Consider the following 17,834-nt stretch of genomic DNA (forward strand, 5'->3'; position numbering starts at 1 on the left):
CGCTGGGCACATGTTCTTCAGCTGTTCCGCCTGGGTGCTCACATTTTTTGGTTTCTTCTTCGCCACTGCGGAAAAGTTCACCCCCGCCCCCTCGTCTCCTCGCGACTAACCTTAGCTTAACCCCGCCACTTTTTCCCACTGTCCTGTGGTTCCTCTGCTGCCTCCTGCTGATTCTCACAAGACCTCCCTACTAAAAGGTGTGAAGGAGGAACTAAGTGCTTTCTGCTGTCTGGGAGTACGTTTGCACAGATTTATTCATGACTGTTTGTCTACGGTGGTTTTTTTGACTCTCTCCCCCATCCATTCAGTCTACAGGGGGGAAAAGTCTAGCAAAAGACTCAAAGAGCCAATAACGGGGTTATTAAGGGGCAGCACTGAGCACATACACTCATCCCTTCTGTGGAATGACCAGAGCAGAGGTGTTGCTTCAGGTTAGCGGCTTAAAACAAACTATAGGTCCAAACCTCACATTTTATTTAACTGTAAAGCTGTTTTGACGGCGGCGGCCCTCAAGACCAGGTTACGGCTTCTCGTGACACATTCAGGGTCTAACGGCTGAAATCGGTTCACGCTGCGCCGACTCCGATGCCTCAATCATTATCGACATCTTAAACAGGCCGGCGACTTGTTCCCACTGCCTTTGTTCTCTACTCACCTCTTCTAATTATTTCTCTGAACCAATGAAGCAAAAGTTCATCTTATTTCGCTCCCCTTTTTCCTGCATCCCACGCTTTCTGCTTTGATCTCTGTGGACCCCCCCCCCCCTTCCTTTTGTCTCCTCATTTTTCTCTCCATGATTCTCCTCATGAGCGTGACCAGTGCCGCTGCCCAGTGTGCTGGAGCCATTTTGATCTATTTCATGACAGGGCGCCTCAACCACGCTGCTCCCCCCACTCCTGCCTGACCCTGAAACATATCTGTGCACACCTGCACGCGTGTATGCACTATTCCCGTACACCATCAGCCAACACGCTTCCAATAACAAGGAAATACCCTTGATAGCCTTCTAATTACCTCTGCAGCTCCAATCATTCCTCTCATCTCACAGTAATTTACAAAAATCAGCTACTTGTCAAGGACTAGTTTGTGTTATCGGTTGAGCTGACATCCCAGTCAGAGGGGCCGTCTGCAGGCTGCATGTGCAAACACTCGACCTGGTTCCTGATGCTGAATGAATGTAAAGAGGTAAAAGGGTGAACATGTTTTCTATATATTGAATCATGTCGTGCACACACACATGCAGCAAGGATAATCAAAACACGAGACGTGTTTTTATTTGTGTTGTCCTCTCATGCCAACATAACCTCCAATAAAACACTATAACAAACACAATGAGACAAGACAGGAACCCATTATATTCAACACACATTAGATCAAATCAGGTTAGAGGTTTTTGGCGCTTTCCTGTGTTTGTGTGTGTGTGTGTGGGGGGGGGGGGGTTGTTTTTGGCAGATTCTGCCTTATGCTGTGCTTATGTGTGTTGATGTTTGTGTACTTGCGTCACTGCAAATAATGTGTATCTATTGGGAGTTCTGATCCGCAGGTCAAAATAAAGCCTCTGAAACGTAGCACAAGGGCGGTCGGGCATCATTTGAAAAGTCTGTTGTGGTTTGGAAGCTAATTGTGTGGATACGAGTTTCTTTTTTAAAAATCACAGCCAGGGTAACGTAAACCCCCCTTTATCATGTTCTACTCTCACAGGCTGAACACATTTTGATTTAATGTAGTTTACTACGATGTGCAACAGACTATGGCGGCATTAGTCTGTAATGAAAATGTTGCCTCGTGCCTAATGGGAATGCTGAAAAGGGCAGGCTACCCAAGCATGCTGCTGCTGGGTTGTAGCCACTGCCATACCTCACAGGTGGAAGGCTGTAATTAGTTTTTATGGGTGGTTGCAACCACTCGACTTAAATACATATGGTAAACAATGTCTGTATTGCCATTGAGCCAATAACTAATTAACGGCCCCTTCACCCCCTCTTTTATGCGACCGGCAGAGCCAAAGTGCCGCCTGTCTAATTTCCACCTTCCACAGAATGACTCCCCAACTAGCGCAGGTTGTGAAGCTCAGCCATGTTCATCCCGGTGTAACAGAATACATGGCTTTACAGTCAGACAAGACAGGATTGATCTTTAGAACGTGTGGATAATGGAGGCAGACATCACCTCTCATTCCTCATATCCACATGACGACAAACCGCCTTTGCACAGCGACGGTCCTCAGTAGGTGTTAAATATGAATGAAGAGTGGACACAAACTCTGGGTTGTGGTTTGACACCATTTCTCCCGTCCCTTTAGCGGTGTCTTAAATGTAGTAGCTTGTGTTATGAAGAGGAAATGTGGCCCCCTACTATCTTGGTTTTGGTGGGGATCTCAAGTCTTTGGGTCAAACTTGCACCCAGTTCTTTCCAAAAGCAGGCTGGTGTGAGGGTGTGTTGGTGAAAATGAGCACAATTTTACTGGATATATTTAACCTTTTAAGCCCGATTGGCCCGTCAAGGGGCCTAAATCATTACATGCATAATAATCTACTATGAAAAATAGAATTAAAGAGGATGATGCAGTTTATGAATGAATGTATTTTTGTTAATCCAGTCATGTTTGTAGTCCTATTAAAGGGTCTAAGCCACTGAGGGGAATAATAAACATTCTTCCGCGACTACAATACCCAGCTGCACCAAGATGTGATGCCCTTAGTTGTTATTAGAGTTAAGTGATGACAGGCAGTCTGTCTCCAAATGAAAGGCCACTTTTACGGAGTATTAAATAAGTTGGACTAAATGCAGGGTCCCCGCTGTTTGTGAGGCATCGGGCACTTCTGCCCAGTCATCAGCATTGTCTTCTTGCTGACTAAGTGCTCTATGTACACTTTGACATTTAATTCAGGATGAAATAGCAAATATAGTCAGTTCTATCCAGATTTATCCAGATTTTCCCCTCGGTGCGCTCCATCGCAGGGGTCGTCAAGGAACGGAGGAGAGCAGATCTAATTGACTGTGACTGAAATGACCTGTGACACACACATTCTAATGTTCTTCTCTATTCATGCTGGTTTAGATGACACTTGTAATTGTGCTCACAAATGTAAATATTTTGAAATGGGGGAAAGGGAGAGCTCCTTTCAACTCTGCCCAGCTGCACTGAAAAAGACCCCTTTAGTCCATCGACTTCTCCTGGAAAATTTAACGATTTAAAACCAGTTAGTGGCATGGCTAATTACTGTGGTATTCGCGCGTTAGCAGTTCTAAGACGGGATCTATGATGGGTTTAAGGAAATCGCTGATATGTGGATTGATTCTTCTGTTTGACTTCTTTTCTCATATCTATTGGTTTTTATATATTACAGAGAACCATCATGCAACGAGCGGCTTTATAAATGTATTGGAGAAACATGGAAATTGATTCCAGGATATTTGTGTGATAGTAGGAAGCATCTGAAAGAGTTTGAAGGCAAATTGAATACAGAAGGGAACACAACCCTGGTTTATATGGAATCTGGAGTAAAGCATTCAGAAACAAGGGCTGTCAAGCAGGCCTAGAAACTGAAAAGCAGACAAAGATGGAGGGAGCACAGGCTCAATGCTCAGTAGCGACAGGAAAGAAGCCACTTATGACGGCAGTTTGACATCCATTCAAAGGAAACTTGGAATCTGCTCTGTGACCAGCACTCACATGATGGATTCTAACAACCGCTGTAGGGCCACATATCGCGGACCCTTATGGCCGCTTAGAAAATGTCATGTTGTTGTCATGGCGATGCCCCTCTTTTATGGTCCAACCTGCACCCCTCACTGATTACGACGGAGGTTAATTGAATTGTTGAAATTAATCATTGACAGGGATTGAAAGAGAAGAATTAAGTGCAGAGGGGGAGCGAAATAATAAAGCTGCACGGACAGAAAGGTTAACATCTTTGTAATTTAGCAGTGACTGCTGCAGAGCGGAGGAAGGATAAATCCACCAGAAAAGGATTACACAGAAATGTCAGTACAATAAGGAAGCTAGCGCACGCCTGTGTGCTTGACCGTGTGTACAAACCTTGGTTTGGCTGTTAGACAAATAGCCAAATAAAGGGAGGGTGGCAGCGGGAGAAGGACTTCCAGTTCCTGAGTGATGGAGCCTCCTTAGAAAGTGAGATGTCTCCGGTTACTATGGCAGCTAACGAGATCACGGTGTGCAGTCACGTGAGGCTGACGAGGACGGAGACATGAATGAAGGAGCAAAGGTCCAAACAGGACTAAATGATATTTGCTCCAGTTTCCATGGCAACTAATTGTCAATCTAAATCAGCTTTGTATGGATTTCTGCGGAAGGGTAACAGAAAGTCAAGGAGGTTCAAGAGGCAGGAAACACAAACAGGAAAGTCTACTGACCTAAGAGACTCCTGCTTATGTGAGGTTGAATTATTGGGTCCCCCCTAAAGCCTCCAACATTTCCTCCTTTTAAATATTATTGACTCTGGCTGCTGATGTGCCCAAGTTACACCCAAGATTTACTAGAACACTGATCTGAGCAGGCTCACAAGATTAGCAGGATGAATTGCTCATAAACGCAAGGGTCACAAAGGCCCTGTTTCTGCCAGCAGATGTGTTTTTCCGAGTAGATATTTTCTCAGTCTACAAGTAGACGAGTGGACAACCATACAGTCCACATCACCAAATATCAAAAACCAGGGAAATGCATTCTGAGCATGTACACAGCACTGATTTCCCCTTCAGGAAAATGGCTAAAAATATAGAGAAGTAATAATGTATTTGATCAAAAACCTTTCTAGCACATTGCCTCAGGCAAAGTGGGGGGGGAAAAAAGAACAAAAATTGACTCAGTAATTCATTTTTTTGAACGTTAAATCACAAAATCACTACGCCGCTGCTAGCACCACTACCATCTCCACCACTTGAAAACCCTTCATTCATGGCTCTGAACCTCAGTACACCTGCATCAAACATCCCCACTTTATTTACACTTAAAAGAGGAAGACAAAAGTTCCTCTCCTGACCATTAAAATCTTTGTTTCTGAAATGAAAAAAAGATGAAAAGTCTGCAAGGAGGAACGAGGCGGACTAGATGGAAATAGGCAAGTGCAATAAGGTAGAAATCTACACAATTCATTTACTAAATTCCCCAGCTCCCACCACTATCCTTGTTGCTGTATATCCACAGCTACTAAATTACCGGTACCCTGGGTGGCTCTGGAAATCTCCTGGGTTTTGCTTTAAAGGTCTCCGTGACGGTCCTACAATACAAGTAAATACCGCGGCAGGTAAAATCTGGAAAAAGGGAGGAAGGAACTATTTTGGTATCATCAGCGGCTATTACTGAAAAGAAGATAAAAATCTGGTACAAAAAACTTAAATAGTGTCTGACAAAGAAACTAAAACAGGTCAAGCCTTTAAAAAGAGGAGGCATGTTTGTGAGTCTGTTTACATCATCACAGTGTTCTCATCGACGTGACAAAGTCGGATTTTGTTCTTCTCATCACGCTCGTGTTTCTCTCACCCTCAGGGCTTTTGTGCCGATGCTTTCAGAGTTATAACACCGTTACTGTGAATAAAACAGTTTGAGTCCTGTCAGAACAGATTAACTGGAAAGATCACAAGTTTTATAAATATCGAATCGGGAGCACTAAAACATCAAGCTTAGACCCATTACGCTTTAGACCACAGCTTTACACCAATGGCTGCTCCCACACAAGTTGAGTTGAGTTGAACTGCAACATTTGTTGACTATGAAGAGACACTTTATGGATCAATTTTCACGGATGATTCCAGAGCAGCTGTGAAGGTGAAAGCTCATGTAGGTAAACCTGTAAATGGCTTCTGGTGTCCGTCCTGGTGTGGAAGCAGCTCCGCAGCACAGAAAAAGACTGCAGGGCTCTAGAATGATCATCAGCCATCAGCTATTTGCCCTCTATAACCCTTTCGTCTCCCGGTGCCTGCAGAAAATGCACAGCATCCCAAAGGGCTCATCTCATCCTGCCCATCGCCTATTTGAACTGTTGCCCTCTGGGAAATGCAGGTCTATCAAAAAAAAAAAAAAAGCATGACGGAAGTTATTTACAGTTCACATCCCAAAGCAATCACCATACTAAACGCTGCACTGACAACACCCCCACAGCAGGAACCCTGTAGACACCCACCAGCATCTGCAGGGAAGTGCTGCTGTTAACCACACTTCCATCCACCCATCTGACTAAAAGTGTTACTCAAACTTCACAGTTAAGGACAGACTGTACCAAAACCCGACACACAGGCATTGCTCCGAGCTCATCCACTCCTGGATTTAAATTACCTGGAACTACCCCCCCCCTCCAGTGCACTGTACCATGTAGAACCCTACAAGATGCAGACTGGAGCAGGATCCAAGATCTCACACTTAACTCACTCTGCTTGATGCTCTCAGGAGATGCAGGTATCCAAAATAAGCTGAGACAGCTATCGAGCCCCCCCTGCCAACTCGTCCCTCCCCCACCTTCCCATAGGCCCTTATCCAATCAGGTGATTGTGATTGCTTTAATCGATGGAGACATAAATGGACAACCACTGACATATATGCAGATACACACGCACAGCTCCACCCAGTCCCTGCGCGACGTCCACTTCGGTTACCATGGAAATGTCAGGCGGTTGCGGGAAGTCAAATGTGAATATAAGTGACACGCGTAGATTTACAATTAAGTACCACGCAGGCGGGGGCAGGAGAGGTGGACGGGGCGTCAACGTTGTCAGTGTTGGCGTCCCCAGCCGTGCACGTTCTGCCCTGCTGGAGTCTGCTGGCAGTTGATAAACCGCTGTCACGGGGACAGGAGCGATCGCTCCATGATTGGCGGTTTGGCGTTAGCCGATCAGAGAGCATCAGATGCAAAACTAAAGCATGGGTAGATGTGAACAACACATTCATCACCTTTGCTCGCAATCCCAAACGTTCTGTCATCCGATCTAAATGACACACCTGCACGACTGGAGTTGAGCTGTTAACCACCATCGGAGTCCAGCTCTGACAGTACACACAGTATCTGTTCAACTGAGACTTCCACCAGCAGCCCAAATGCTCCTCAACCTGTTGCTGGGAATTTCCTGTCCTGTGGTGCTACGCAGCAGCTGCATTTTGGGATTTTTGCCAAATTCTACGTAGATCGCCACTTTTTCCAGTGCACAGTCCACATAAACCTCATACTTTGCCATCTACAGTAGTAACTGTTAACATTGGCTACAGAAGGTTGACATGAATTGAGCTGAGCATAAATGTAAGAACAGTTTTCCTACTGCACTGTAGAAAGTGTGGCCTCCTTCTAAAGGTGAAAGACTGGTAAAAACAGCAGACGCAGAGTTTAAAATAACCAATAATGTTGTACACTGCGGAATGTCGCCTTTTCTTAACGCCTCGCTGAAGACGCACTTCAACTTTTTAAACTTTCTTTGCACAAAAACTCTCATATTTCTCCATCTTTAGCCAGACACTTTACGCACATTATTAAATCGAAAGCGTGCTGGCTGTCGTTGCCGGTGCTCATCAACATGAGCTCCTATAGTCCAAAAATACTTTGGTGTTTGAATTTCTCTCAAAGTGCTGGTGTCTGTGGCGCTGCCGCTGTCACACCTGCTTGTTTCTCTGTGTGTGTGTCGGATTAACATCAGCGTATTTGGTGCTTGACGAGACGCTTGTGCGTCGATACGGTTCCTGTGTGCGCTCCAGTCTGCCCTGAAGCAATGGAAACGAAATGAGTGTGATGTCAAAACAACGCCCACGTGTACGTCCTGATATTCCTCTTAATTTCCATGTGATCACAAGCCTTTTTCATGATTGTGGTGTTGTGCTCAGCAGCCGCCAATGGCTCACTTAAGTCATTTAATATTTAGCCTCTAATAATAATATTCAGCCTCTAATGTGTTGATGGTCTCAAACTGTGAAATACTGAACCATGTTGTACGGCAGTAATAACCTATGGAGGTCCATTGTTTGGTTTTTCCAGTATGATTTTTTTCAATCAGTACCAACGAGGCAACAAATCTCTGGATATGTGGAGGAAATGGGTCCAGAAAAGGTCTCTAGATTTCTTCCCAGTGTGGCCAAATGCAGTAATACATGACTATACTTGCGTAACATTTGCATAACAGGATTTTCCTACCTTCTTGCACGGCCTGGAACGGGTTGTTTCCGTCAACAAATTCGACAGAGATGGTAATCTTCTCCGTCTCCAGGATCTCGTTGTTCAAATTAAGATCTGCCACCGCGAGACGGAACACCTCGTCATCTCTCCGCGCTGATTCATCGAAGATGGCACCTGTTGACAGGAGTGGAAGGGACAAGACATGCTAATGAGCGTGGAATACGTATGATAAGCATGAAATCCAAGTCAATTATGTGACGAAAAGGTTAAAACTAAGCCAGATAGAATGGTTTCCGGGAAAAAGAAGTTTTTCTATTTTCATAAAACTAGCTAGAAGCCATCAAGTTTTTCAATTAAAGTATTAAAATATTATAAAGTGTAGTTCACGAACTCGCACTTGTCTTGATAAAGATGTGATGAAGAAATGAGTTTACATCAGTGTTCAGTTTAAGGTCATGTGGCCCAAGGGCACAATGAGTCAACCAAAATGATCGTGATACAAAAGGAAACAGAGGAATAAAGATGGGTGAGTGCCATCATTTGTAGTGACAGATTAAGTTCCCCAAAAGCCTCCTAAATTAGTCATGGAAATAACCATCAACTTGCAGATCCAGTGGTAGACACGGGTGAGCCAGCATGTGTGAGCAAGCTGGTGGAGATTTTGGTTCTCAAAATCAGACTCTGTGTGTGTGTGTGTGTGTGTGTGTGTGTGTGTGTGTGTGTGTGTGTGCGTGTGTGTGTGTGTGTGTGTGTGTGTGTGTGTGTGTGTCACACAGATTGCAACTGGCATTAAAAGAGGTTTTATACCCCCTGAAGGCTGTTTTGTATCTTCCCGAGATTTGAATGCTTTATTTATTCAACGGTGATGGCTGAGTCTCGACATAATCTTCATATTCAATACAGATGTGTCTGTGCTTTCAGAATGATAAAGGAATCAAGTATTCTCTTACTTGTTCACGTTGTTGCAGTGTGCATTGGAGATGTTAAAATGGAGATTTTGGAAACGTTGATAACAAATTAATTGTGAAGTCAGTGAAGCAGTGAAACAGCTTCTTTTTTGCAGACCTGCATGGAATCTCTTAACATTTAAAAGGTTCAAATCAAGAAAAAACAACAAGACAGCATCTCACAATGATCTAAAACCCTCCCACGTCCCACTTTAACCTCTAGCAGGCAATAAACCTCAAACCTGCAGACCTGACAGCCAGCAGAGATGACAATAAAGCTGGACCACCACCTCCTTGTGTTCCATCAAAGCTGTAAAAGGGAACTTTTCAGGGGGGATTTATCTTAAACGGGCCCCTTACATCGTCAGTTCTGATGTCGTTTGAAGGCAGTTAGGAATGCTGCGCTAACTAAGTCTTCGCCAAAGGGGTGCATTAAATATGCATCCTTATAATTTAATCCATCAGAATTTCGCAACAGTAAATACCCTCCCACTGATTGATTCATGGTTGGTTTTAGTCTCATGCAGTATAGATGAGCTGAGACAAACGAGGCTTGAGGAAGCGATAAAGAGTGGAAAAACAAAGACTCGTTAACTATTCCATTAGCAATAAATTATGAATGGGTTTCCAATCACTTTGGCGATGACACAGCCACAGAGGGGGCCAGACACTTCCGAAATGAGACGCGGGAGGACAACATCAGCGTGTGTAAGACTGGACGTCAAACGACCGACATTGGACGGGAGAGGCAAAATGAGGGACGAGTCCAACAAAAAAAATGAAGACAGCCCAGAGGCAACAGAGATCTGGGCTGTAAGCTATTCATAGTTCAGGGACTTCTGTGTGCAGAGCCCCTTTCAAACATATATATCAACCTATGGGAGAAAATGTTTATTACAAGCAGACAAAAGTACCAACTGAGCAGAAATGCTATCTAGAAGCAGCAGGAAACAGGTTCAGTGGCAACGGTGATCATTGCTGCTTCTAGTTTGGATCAGCAAGTTTTCAAAAGTCTTCTTTCAGTGTCCGAAGAACCAACTTAGATGGCAAATGTTAATCAGTCAACTTCAGAGGATTTAGTCACTCTCATGAAACCAAAGAACAAACAGAGGTGGAGCCGAGAATTCCTATTTTTTAGCCTTTCCTTTTCTTCGGCTTGCTGTTACTATTGTTGGCCGTGTTTCACACGTTTGAGAGAAAGAAAAGAAAATCGCAGAGGTGAAAAACTGACACTAGAAGGTGAAGCAATCCTGGAAAAATTCAATAATCTACCAAAGAACCAGTCTTTTTCCTGTTGGGCCGACATTTTGGGATGCAATGGAGTGCAGAAGGTAAAGCAACGAGGTGTATATTCTATTTAACTGTCAGGAATAAATGATAAAGATGTACAGATGTATGTGGCAGCATGTTTCCAATGAAGATGCCAGGATCCTGGTGCTGAGGGCCTGTGTTTCGTGGGGTTTTAGCATTCAGAAAGCCGTCCAAAGATCCAAGTATCACCTTAAACACAACGTGCTGACAATGCCTCAGCGTTTTCTCAGGAAACACCTGGAATCTATTCGGGATCGGACAGCTGTTAGTTCAGGAGAGGATGCATCTGCTGATAAGCAGGGGATGCCTTAGATCAGGCACTAAACTGGTCCAGACATGGAAGAGAAAGTGGGCAGAAGAGTGAAGCTTCACTCACCCATCAGCCACTGTTTGTGTCTTATTCGCACAGCTGTAGCCTTCGGAACGTTAAGAATCCAAACAGGACCAGGCAACAGAAAGAAGGCCCAACATGGCCGACTAACACACAAAGGGTCAAATGAAGACCAGCAGACGGAACATGAAAGGTTACAAACTCCTGGAACTAAGAGGAATTGTGCAATGGTTGTGTTCTTTCCTTGATTTGACAAAAAGATGTGATTCACACACAGGAGGTTCAGTTTGGATTTTTTTTTTTTATGGGACTCAATTTAAGACATTTGCAGATTCCAGACTGAAGGCCTTCTTTTTCATCTTTTTAAAAGAAATTGTTTTACAGTGAATAGTGAAATCCGCTTAAATATGGATTTTTTGGTGTTTTTCTTTTTGTTTTTTTTAAATCAAATTCAACCTTCGGTGTATCGAACGTAGAGTGTTTAAAAACACACCTGCGGATGACACACTCAAAGGAAGACAGGTGTGCAGGTCTGGGTTCGTGACCCCGTTAGACCGTGGAGGAGTGATGACTGTGATGAGGACGGAAGGTTATGGTCCGGTCGTCTCAGCCGTCAGCACGTTTACATAGCTCGACCAAATAGAGGGCGTCTATGTTAAGGCAGTAAATCGCTGCCTTTGTTTTTGTGTCTGTGAATTAGAAAAAGATGGATGAATGAATTAGCATGCTGTTAACATGACCATTATTTACATTATTCGATTTGGGTTTGAAGGGTATTTCGGATATAAACTGCAGCTTTTACCACCGGGTGAGAGAAGCCTGTTTTATTAATGTAAAGATCTGCAGGAAACCTGAATATCACCAAATATATACTGGATTTCTTTTCCTTTCCTTCGTACTTTCTCTCAAAAAAAATCCCTCAAAGCTGCGCCAAGGTCGTTGCTATGCCATGCCTCGTCTCTCTCCCGGTGCCGAACTTCCCTCTCGCCTTTCTGTAGCAGAATTCCACCCGACTGTTGCTTATTTTTAGAGCTGACACAGTTGAAGTTGGAGGAAGACGTTTGTTTGGTGCCTCCCTTCGAGTTCTGGAGCATTTGTTCAGCTTCAGACGGACGTGCATCGATGTAAAGGGTGGACGCCCGTCGGCAGCATTTCCCTGCGTGTTCTCCTCTCTGACGTCTCGGCCTAGGCCGAGACTGTCTGGAGCTGACTCAGCTCCGGTTGGTCCACATTTGCCTGAGTCGGCGGCTGGGAGGCAGGTATTTTAGAATCCGAGCCAAGCGGAAGCGTCCCATAATTAGGATGATTTCAACAAAGCTTGTGAGAGACAGAAGCAGGAAACCCAGACGACCAGCCGGTGACCTTGAGGGGATCTGGAGGAGTTTGCTCTTTGTCCCTCATTGGAATTCCTCATGGATTCAACCGGCGCCGCTCATTTGAGCATTGCTCCTGCCTGATTTGTTTCTTCATCCGTCTCTGCTCTGGCACCCTTTAAATATATATAACCGCCTAACCTTATTCTCTTTGGTCTGCTGCCCTGCCATGTACTTGTAATCCACCTCTGCTTTAACCCATTTTCCTTTCTCTTATTGAACTCCACCTCCTTCCCTTCTTCCCCTCTGCTCAATTCAGCACACCTCCTCCCATTTTTAATCATCAATTCCCTGCACCTTCCCGCTCACCTCCTCTTTTGTGCCTTATTTTCCCTCTCTTTTATCTCCCTCTGCGTTACCCTGCTCTCCGTGCTCCCTGCCCTCCTGTTCTCAGGGCCCCTCTCCCCCCCTTGTTCGGTGAAACGCCCTGTGTGACATTTAATCCAAGAGAATCGGGCTGGTCCTGAAGTCCTGGGGACGGCTCAGGGCTTTGGAGGCTGCTGTGCCTCTCAGACGGAAAGAGAGGGACGTGGAGTCAGACGTTTCTTTCAGGACAAACTGACGTGTTGGAGTAGCCATGCTTTTCTTTATTCAAGCGCAAGGGAACCCTGGTCGGTGGTGGCCAGGGGCGCTAGGGCCCGTCCGTCTCCCCCTCCTCCGCCCCCGTATCTGCCACTGGATAACAGGTACGATATCCTAAGCCTGCAGGACTTCCCTCCCGTGGGCGCTTGTTCCAGCTCGCCTCCTGGTCCTGTCCGTCCAGCTGGCTCTCACCAGATGAGGAACCAGGGTCAGCCCGCTCGACCTGGCTCTCCGCTACCATCCTGGTCAGGAGCAACCACGACCCGGCGCCACCATCCCCAGGCTCCTCGCCGCCACCGCCGCACCTCCAGACGATCAGAGGCGGCCACTCAGGTGCAGCGCACCCCCGCGCTGCTGGTGGTCGGGACCTCAATGGTCAGGCACGTGGCGGTGCACGACGGCCGGACCTTCTGTCATCCCGGTGCCCGTGTTGCGGAGGTTACATCCTCGGCCCTGCAGCTGAGTGCACAGCACCCCTCGGCCTCCACGCTGGTTATGGAAGCCGGCATCAACGATCTCAAATTTCAGCAGTCGGAGGTTCTGAAGCAGGACTTCATCTCCCTGGTGGACCGTCTGCTGGACACGGGGAAGCGGCTAATTATCTCCGGCCCGCTTCCCCCACCTCGCTACGGTGACGTCGTCACCAGCCGCCTCCGCCAGCTGCACCTGTGGCTGAAGGGGTACTGCTTGGGCAACAGTATCCCCTTCGTTGACAATTTTGCTGCCTTTTTAAACAGACCCCATCTTTTTAAACGGGACGGCCTTCACCTAAACCACGCGGGGTCCCGGCTTCTATCTTTGAACATTGACTTGCACAACATCCACCTCCTGACTATTGGTTAGAACACATGCACACCAACACTCTGCCCCCCACTCACACTCACATATAGGCTCACCCCCCGCACGCCCCACCATACATGCCCCTCCACCACTACTCCCTTGTCTGCCATCAACATCACAGATCACTCACTCCATTGACACCATCACTTCATACAGACAGAAACCCAGGACTGTTCCCAGACGTGACAGTGCTTTTATTATTCCTATAAAAAGACATGATGAGTGCACGTCCGGCGCGGACATAAAGATGGCCGTGCTGAACGTGCGCTCTCTTTTAAACAAATCTTTTATAATAAACGATTTAATTTTAGACAAAAACCTTGATGGTATTCTCCTTACTGAGACATGGCTTGGCACTGATGCACCTGCTGTTCTCACAGAGGCTTGCCCCCCACATTTTAACTTTTTATTTTCTACAAGGGGGGGTAGGAAAGGAGGTGGAACCGCCTCAATAACAAGGACCGAAATGTCTTCACGCGAGGTCTCTTTTAATACGTTTCCATCATTTGAGCATCATGCGTTTGTTTTTAGCAGCCCTCCGATTTTAAGCATAACAGTTTATAGACCACCCCAATACTCCACCTCTTTTATCAGCCAATTCTCAGAATTTTTATCAATCATTTATGCTAAATACAATAGGATTTTAATAACTGGTGATTTTAATCTACACCTCAACAACGCCTCGGACCCAGTGTCCAGAGAATTTTTAAACCTCCTTCACAGTCTGGATTTTAAACAACATGTCACACAGCCGACCCACAACAGAGGGCGCACCCTGGACCTGGTCATAACCTATGGCCTGTCCGTGGGTGGGTCCTCGGTTGTGGATCTGGCCGTGTCTGACCACTTTTGTGTGTTTTTTAACATCACCAGTTTTAACCAGCGGGGGGCCCCTGCGAGAGCGATGAGGAGACGCTACCTGACTCCTGAAGTGGCTGCAAATTTTATCCAGATTTTACAGAGCACTCCTGCAGAAATTTTACCAGCACCGTGTGATTTTATTGTTGACACTTTTAACAATAAATTAAAGTCAACGCTGGACTCTGTGGCTCCACTTGTCACAAAAACTGTACGAACAAAACGTGCACCACCGTGGAGAAATGAAGAAACTAGAATACTGAAAAGAACCTGCAGGAGTGCTGAGAGGAGGTGGAGGAAATCCAAACTGACCATCCATAAAGAAATATTTTATCAACACCTCAATACCTACAATAACACAATCAAGCAGGCAAGAACCTCTCATTTCAAAAAACTAATCTCCAGCAATAAAAACAACCCCAAATTTCTATTCCACACCATTGAGCTTTTAACCAACGGTAATTTTAACAGGTGTCCCACAACAACGACTGACACCCTCTGCGAGGCCTTTGCAGACCACTTCAGGAGTAAAATCGATAATATTAGATCCAGTCTTTTATCACAGCAAATTTTAATCAACAACACTCCTGGATCATTGCTTCCACCTGAGGAGACACTGGAGAGTTTTGTCCTGGTTGATGCGAGGACACTTGGTCGAGTTTTCTCCCAAGTTAGGCCCACAACCTGCCTTTTAGACCCAATTCCCACACCGTTTTTCAAAACATTTTATGGATTCTTTGAGGAACATCTCTTATATATGGTGAATTGCTCTCTTCAGACGGGTGTCTTCCCCACCCCAGCGTTTTAAATAACTATCGGCCAGTATCCAACCTACCATTTTTAAGTAAAATTTTAGAAAAACTTGTTTTTAACCAAGTAAATGATTTTTTAAACTCGAATGATATTTTAGAGAGGCATCAGTCTGGTTTTAGGATGAACCACAGTACAGAGACAGCCCTTTTAAAGATTTTAAATGACATCAGGTGTAACCTAGACAACAAAAAGCTCACGGTGTTGGTTCTACTGGATCTGACCGCCGCTTTTGATACAGTAGACCACCATATTTTATTGAATAGACTGAAGAACCTGGTCGGCCTCTCTGGTACTGTTCTTAACTGGTTCACCTCCTACCTTAGTGATCGAAGCTTCTTTGTAAGTATGGATACATGTTCCTCGAGAATCCATGAGACAAAGTGTGGGGTTCCCCAAGGGTCAATTTTAGGTCCAACCCTTTTTAATCTTTACATGCTTCCTCTTGGGGATGTCATCAGGAGCCACGGCATCAGCTTCCACAGCTATGCTGACGATACGCAACTGTACATCGCCGTGGCTCCTGATGACACAGGGCCAGTTGATGCCCTTTTTAACTGTATTCTAGATATCCAGTCATGGATGGCAGAAAACTTCCTACAGCTCAACCAGGACAAAACAGAAGCCTTAGTTATTGGTCCTGAAGGTCAGAGAGAGAAACTTTTTCCAAAATTGAAGGATTTTAAGCCATCTCAATCTGTAAAAAATCTGGGTGTGATCCTTGACTCTGAGCTTAGTTTTATTCCACACATCAAAAACATAACCAAGGTAGGTTTTTACCACCTGAAGAATATAGCCAGAGTCCGCCCGTTTCTCTCTCAGGCCAGCACGGAGGTGCTGATGCACGCTTTTATCTCTTGTCGTTTAGATTATTGTAATGCCCTGCTCTCTGGTCTTCCAAAAAAGAGCATCACAAACCTACAATTATTACAAAACTCAGCTGCACGAGTGCTGACGAGGACCAGAGGGCGGGAGCACATCACACCGGTTTTAGAATCGCTGCATTGGCTACCCGTGCGTTTCAGGATCGATTTTAAGGTTATTTTACTAGTTTTTAAATGTCTTAATGGTCTTGGCCCGACTTATTTATCTGACCTGCTTTTATTCTATCATCCCTCGCGGACTCTGAGGTCCTCCGACACCGGCCTTTTAACCATTCCACATGTAAGCACTAAAACGCACGGGGAAGCGGCCTTCAGTTATTATGGTCCCCGACTGTGGAACAGCCGGAGAACCTCAGGGCCGCAGAGACTGTTGAGATTTTTAAAAAGAGGCTCAAGACACACCTTTTTAATCAAGCCTTTAATTGATTTTCTGATTATTTTAAATTTATTTTATGTCTTATCCTTATTTTACTTGACACTTTTACTGTTTTACTCCCTCAGTTCTTAGTCTCTCAGTTTTTAGTCTTTACACCTTTCATCTCATTTACTGTTTTAGTCTGTTTTAGTCTTAGTACTGTTTTACTCCCTCAGTTCTTATTCCCAGTTTTTAGTCTTTACACCTTTTATCCCATTTACTGTTTTAGTCTGTTGTAGTCTTAGTACTGTTTTACTACTCCAATTCTTAGTTCCTCAGCTTTTAGCTTTTATACCTTTTATCCCATTTACTGTTTCAGTCCTTCGGTTTTTAGCTCCAGTGTCTCCTCATGGTGTTTCCTCATGGGGGCCTGCCAGGCTGGGAGATGTTTCCGGTCTACCGCTGGAGGTGCTGTCCCATTGTCGACCATGGACTGGGTGGTTAGGGGGCTCTGTGCTTTGGTGTGGAGCCTCCGGACTGTCCGGGTCGGGGTGGTCTTTGTGGCGGTACCACCTGTGGTCACGGACCGTGACCTCCCTCGGCCTGGTGGGCCTCCAAAGGTGGCGTCTCCTTCGCCTCAGGTCTCGGTGCCCAGCCATGTCTCAGCTTGCCTCAGCTTGTTTATGTGTGTGGGTGTGTGTGTAAGTGTGTTGTATGCATGTGTGTGTCTCTGTCCTTTTCTTAATTCTGTTGTTCTCTTTGCTGTTTTTATCCTTTGTGAGGCACTTTGTGCTACCTAGCGTATGAAAAGTGCCATATAAATAAAGATTGATTTGATTTGATTTGAACAATTTAGACACCCTGCCAAAGAGTTTCAAAAGCTTAATTGAGGTCCTAAAAAGATGTTGTGCAGCTCTGAAGTGTTTTTTGGCTCACAAACAGATTAAAAGCCTGGCATCCTGTGATGGATGCCAGCCGTTATTCACGTTTTGAGCACATTTGCTCATCGGGCTGTTGCCGTTCAACAAAAGAAGAAAATTTAAACCTGAATAAAAATGGAAACGAACGGAAAAGGTGAGGAGTTCGGGAGAGAAATAGAGGATGAAGAGTGGATATATATTGTTAAACAGGTATAAAACATCACACCTTGTGGGAACCCTCAAATCTGCCTCTAAAGCAGGGAGCCAGTCGTTTGAGCACCTTGAGTCCCTAATCTCGCCCTCCTGATTAATGCTGAGCATTTGGGAGGATTTTGCCTGGTAAGAGGCTCCAGATTTGAACACATCATAAATGTCATGTCGTGTTATGTATATTAAAGCTATGCAGTTTGTAGGACCCTGTCCAATTCTGACATTCTGTTGCTTTGATTCCCAACCTTTCCATTTTTCCTTGGCTGTATCTCCCATCTGGCCATTTCCGTTGTGTCATT

At 45.2% G+C, this 17,834-nt stretch overlaps 1 protein-coding gene across 2 annotated transcripts in view; it reads right to left on the reverse strand.

Annotated features, from left to right (window-relative positions):
• Positions 1–17,834, reverse strand: part of grid2 (glutamate receptor, ionotropic, delta 2) — a 269,350-nt gene that overhangs the window by 208,192 nt on the left and 43,324 nt on the right. For both annotated transcript variants that reach the window (XM_029829851.1, XM_029829852.1), the window contains exon 2: positions 8,133–8,288. In XM_029829851.1, coding sequence (XP_029685711.1) covers positions 8,133–8,288 — 156 coding nt within the window. The remainder of the gene's footprint in view (positions 1–8,132; positions 8,289–17,834) is intronic.

This window comes from Takifugu rubripes, chromosome 21 (assembly GCF_901000725.2).
Source record: "Takifugu rubripes chromosome 21, fTakRub1.2, whole genome shotgun sequence".
In the NCBI taxonomy this organism is placed as follows: domain Eukaryota; kingdom Metazoa; phylum Chordata; class Actinopteri; order Tetraodontiformes; family Tetraodontidae; genus Takifugu; species Takifugu rubripes.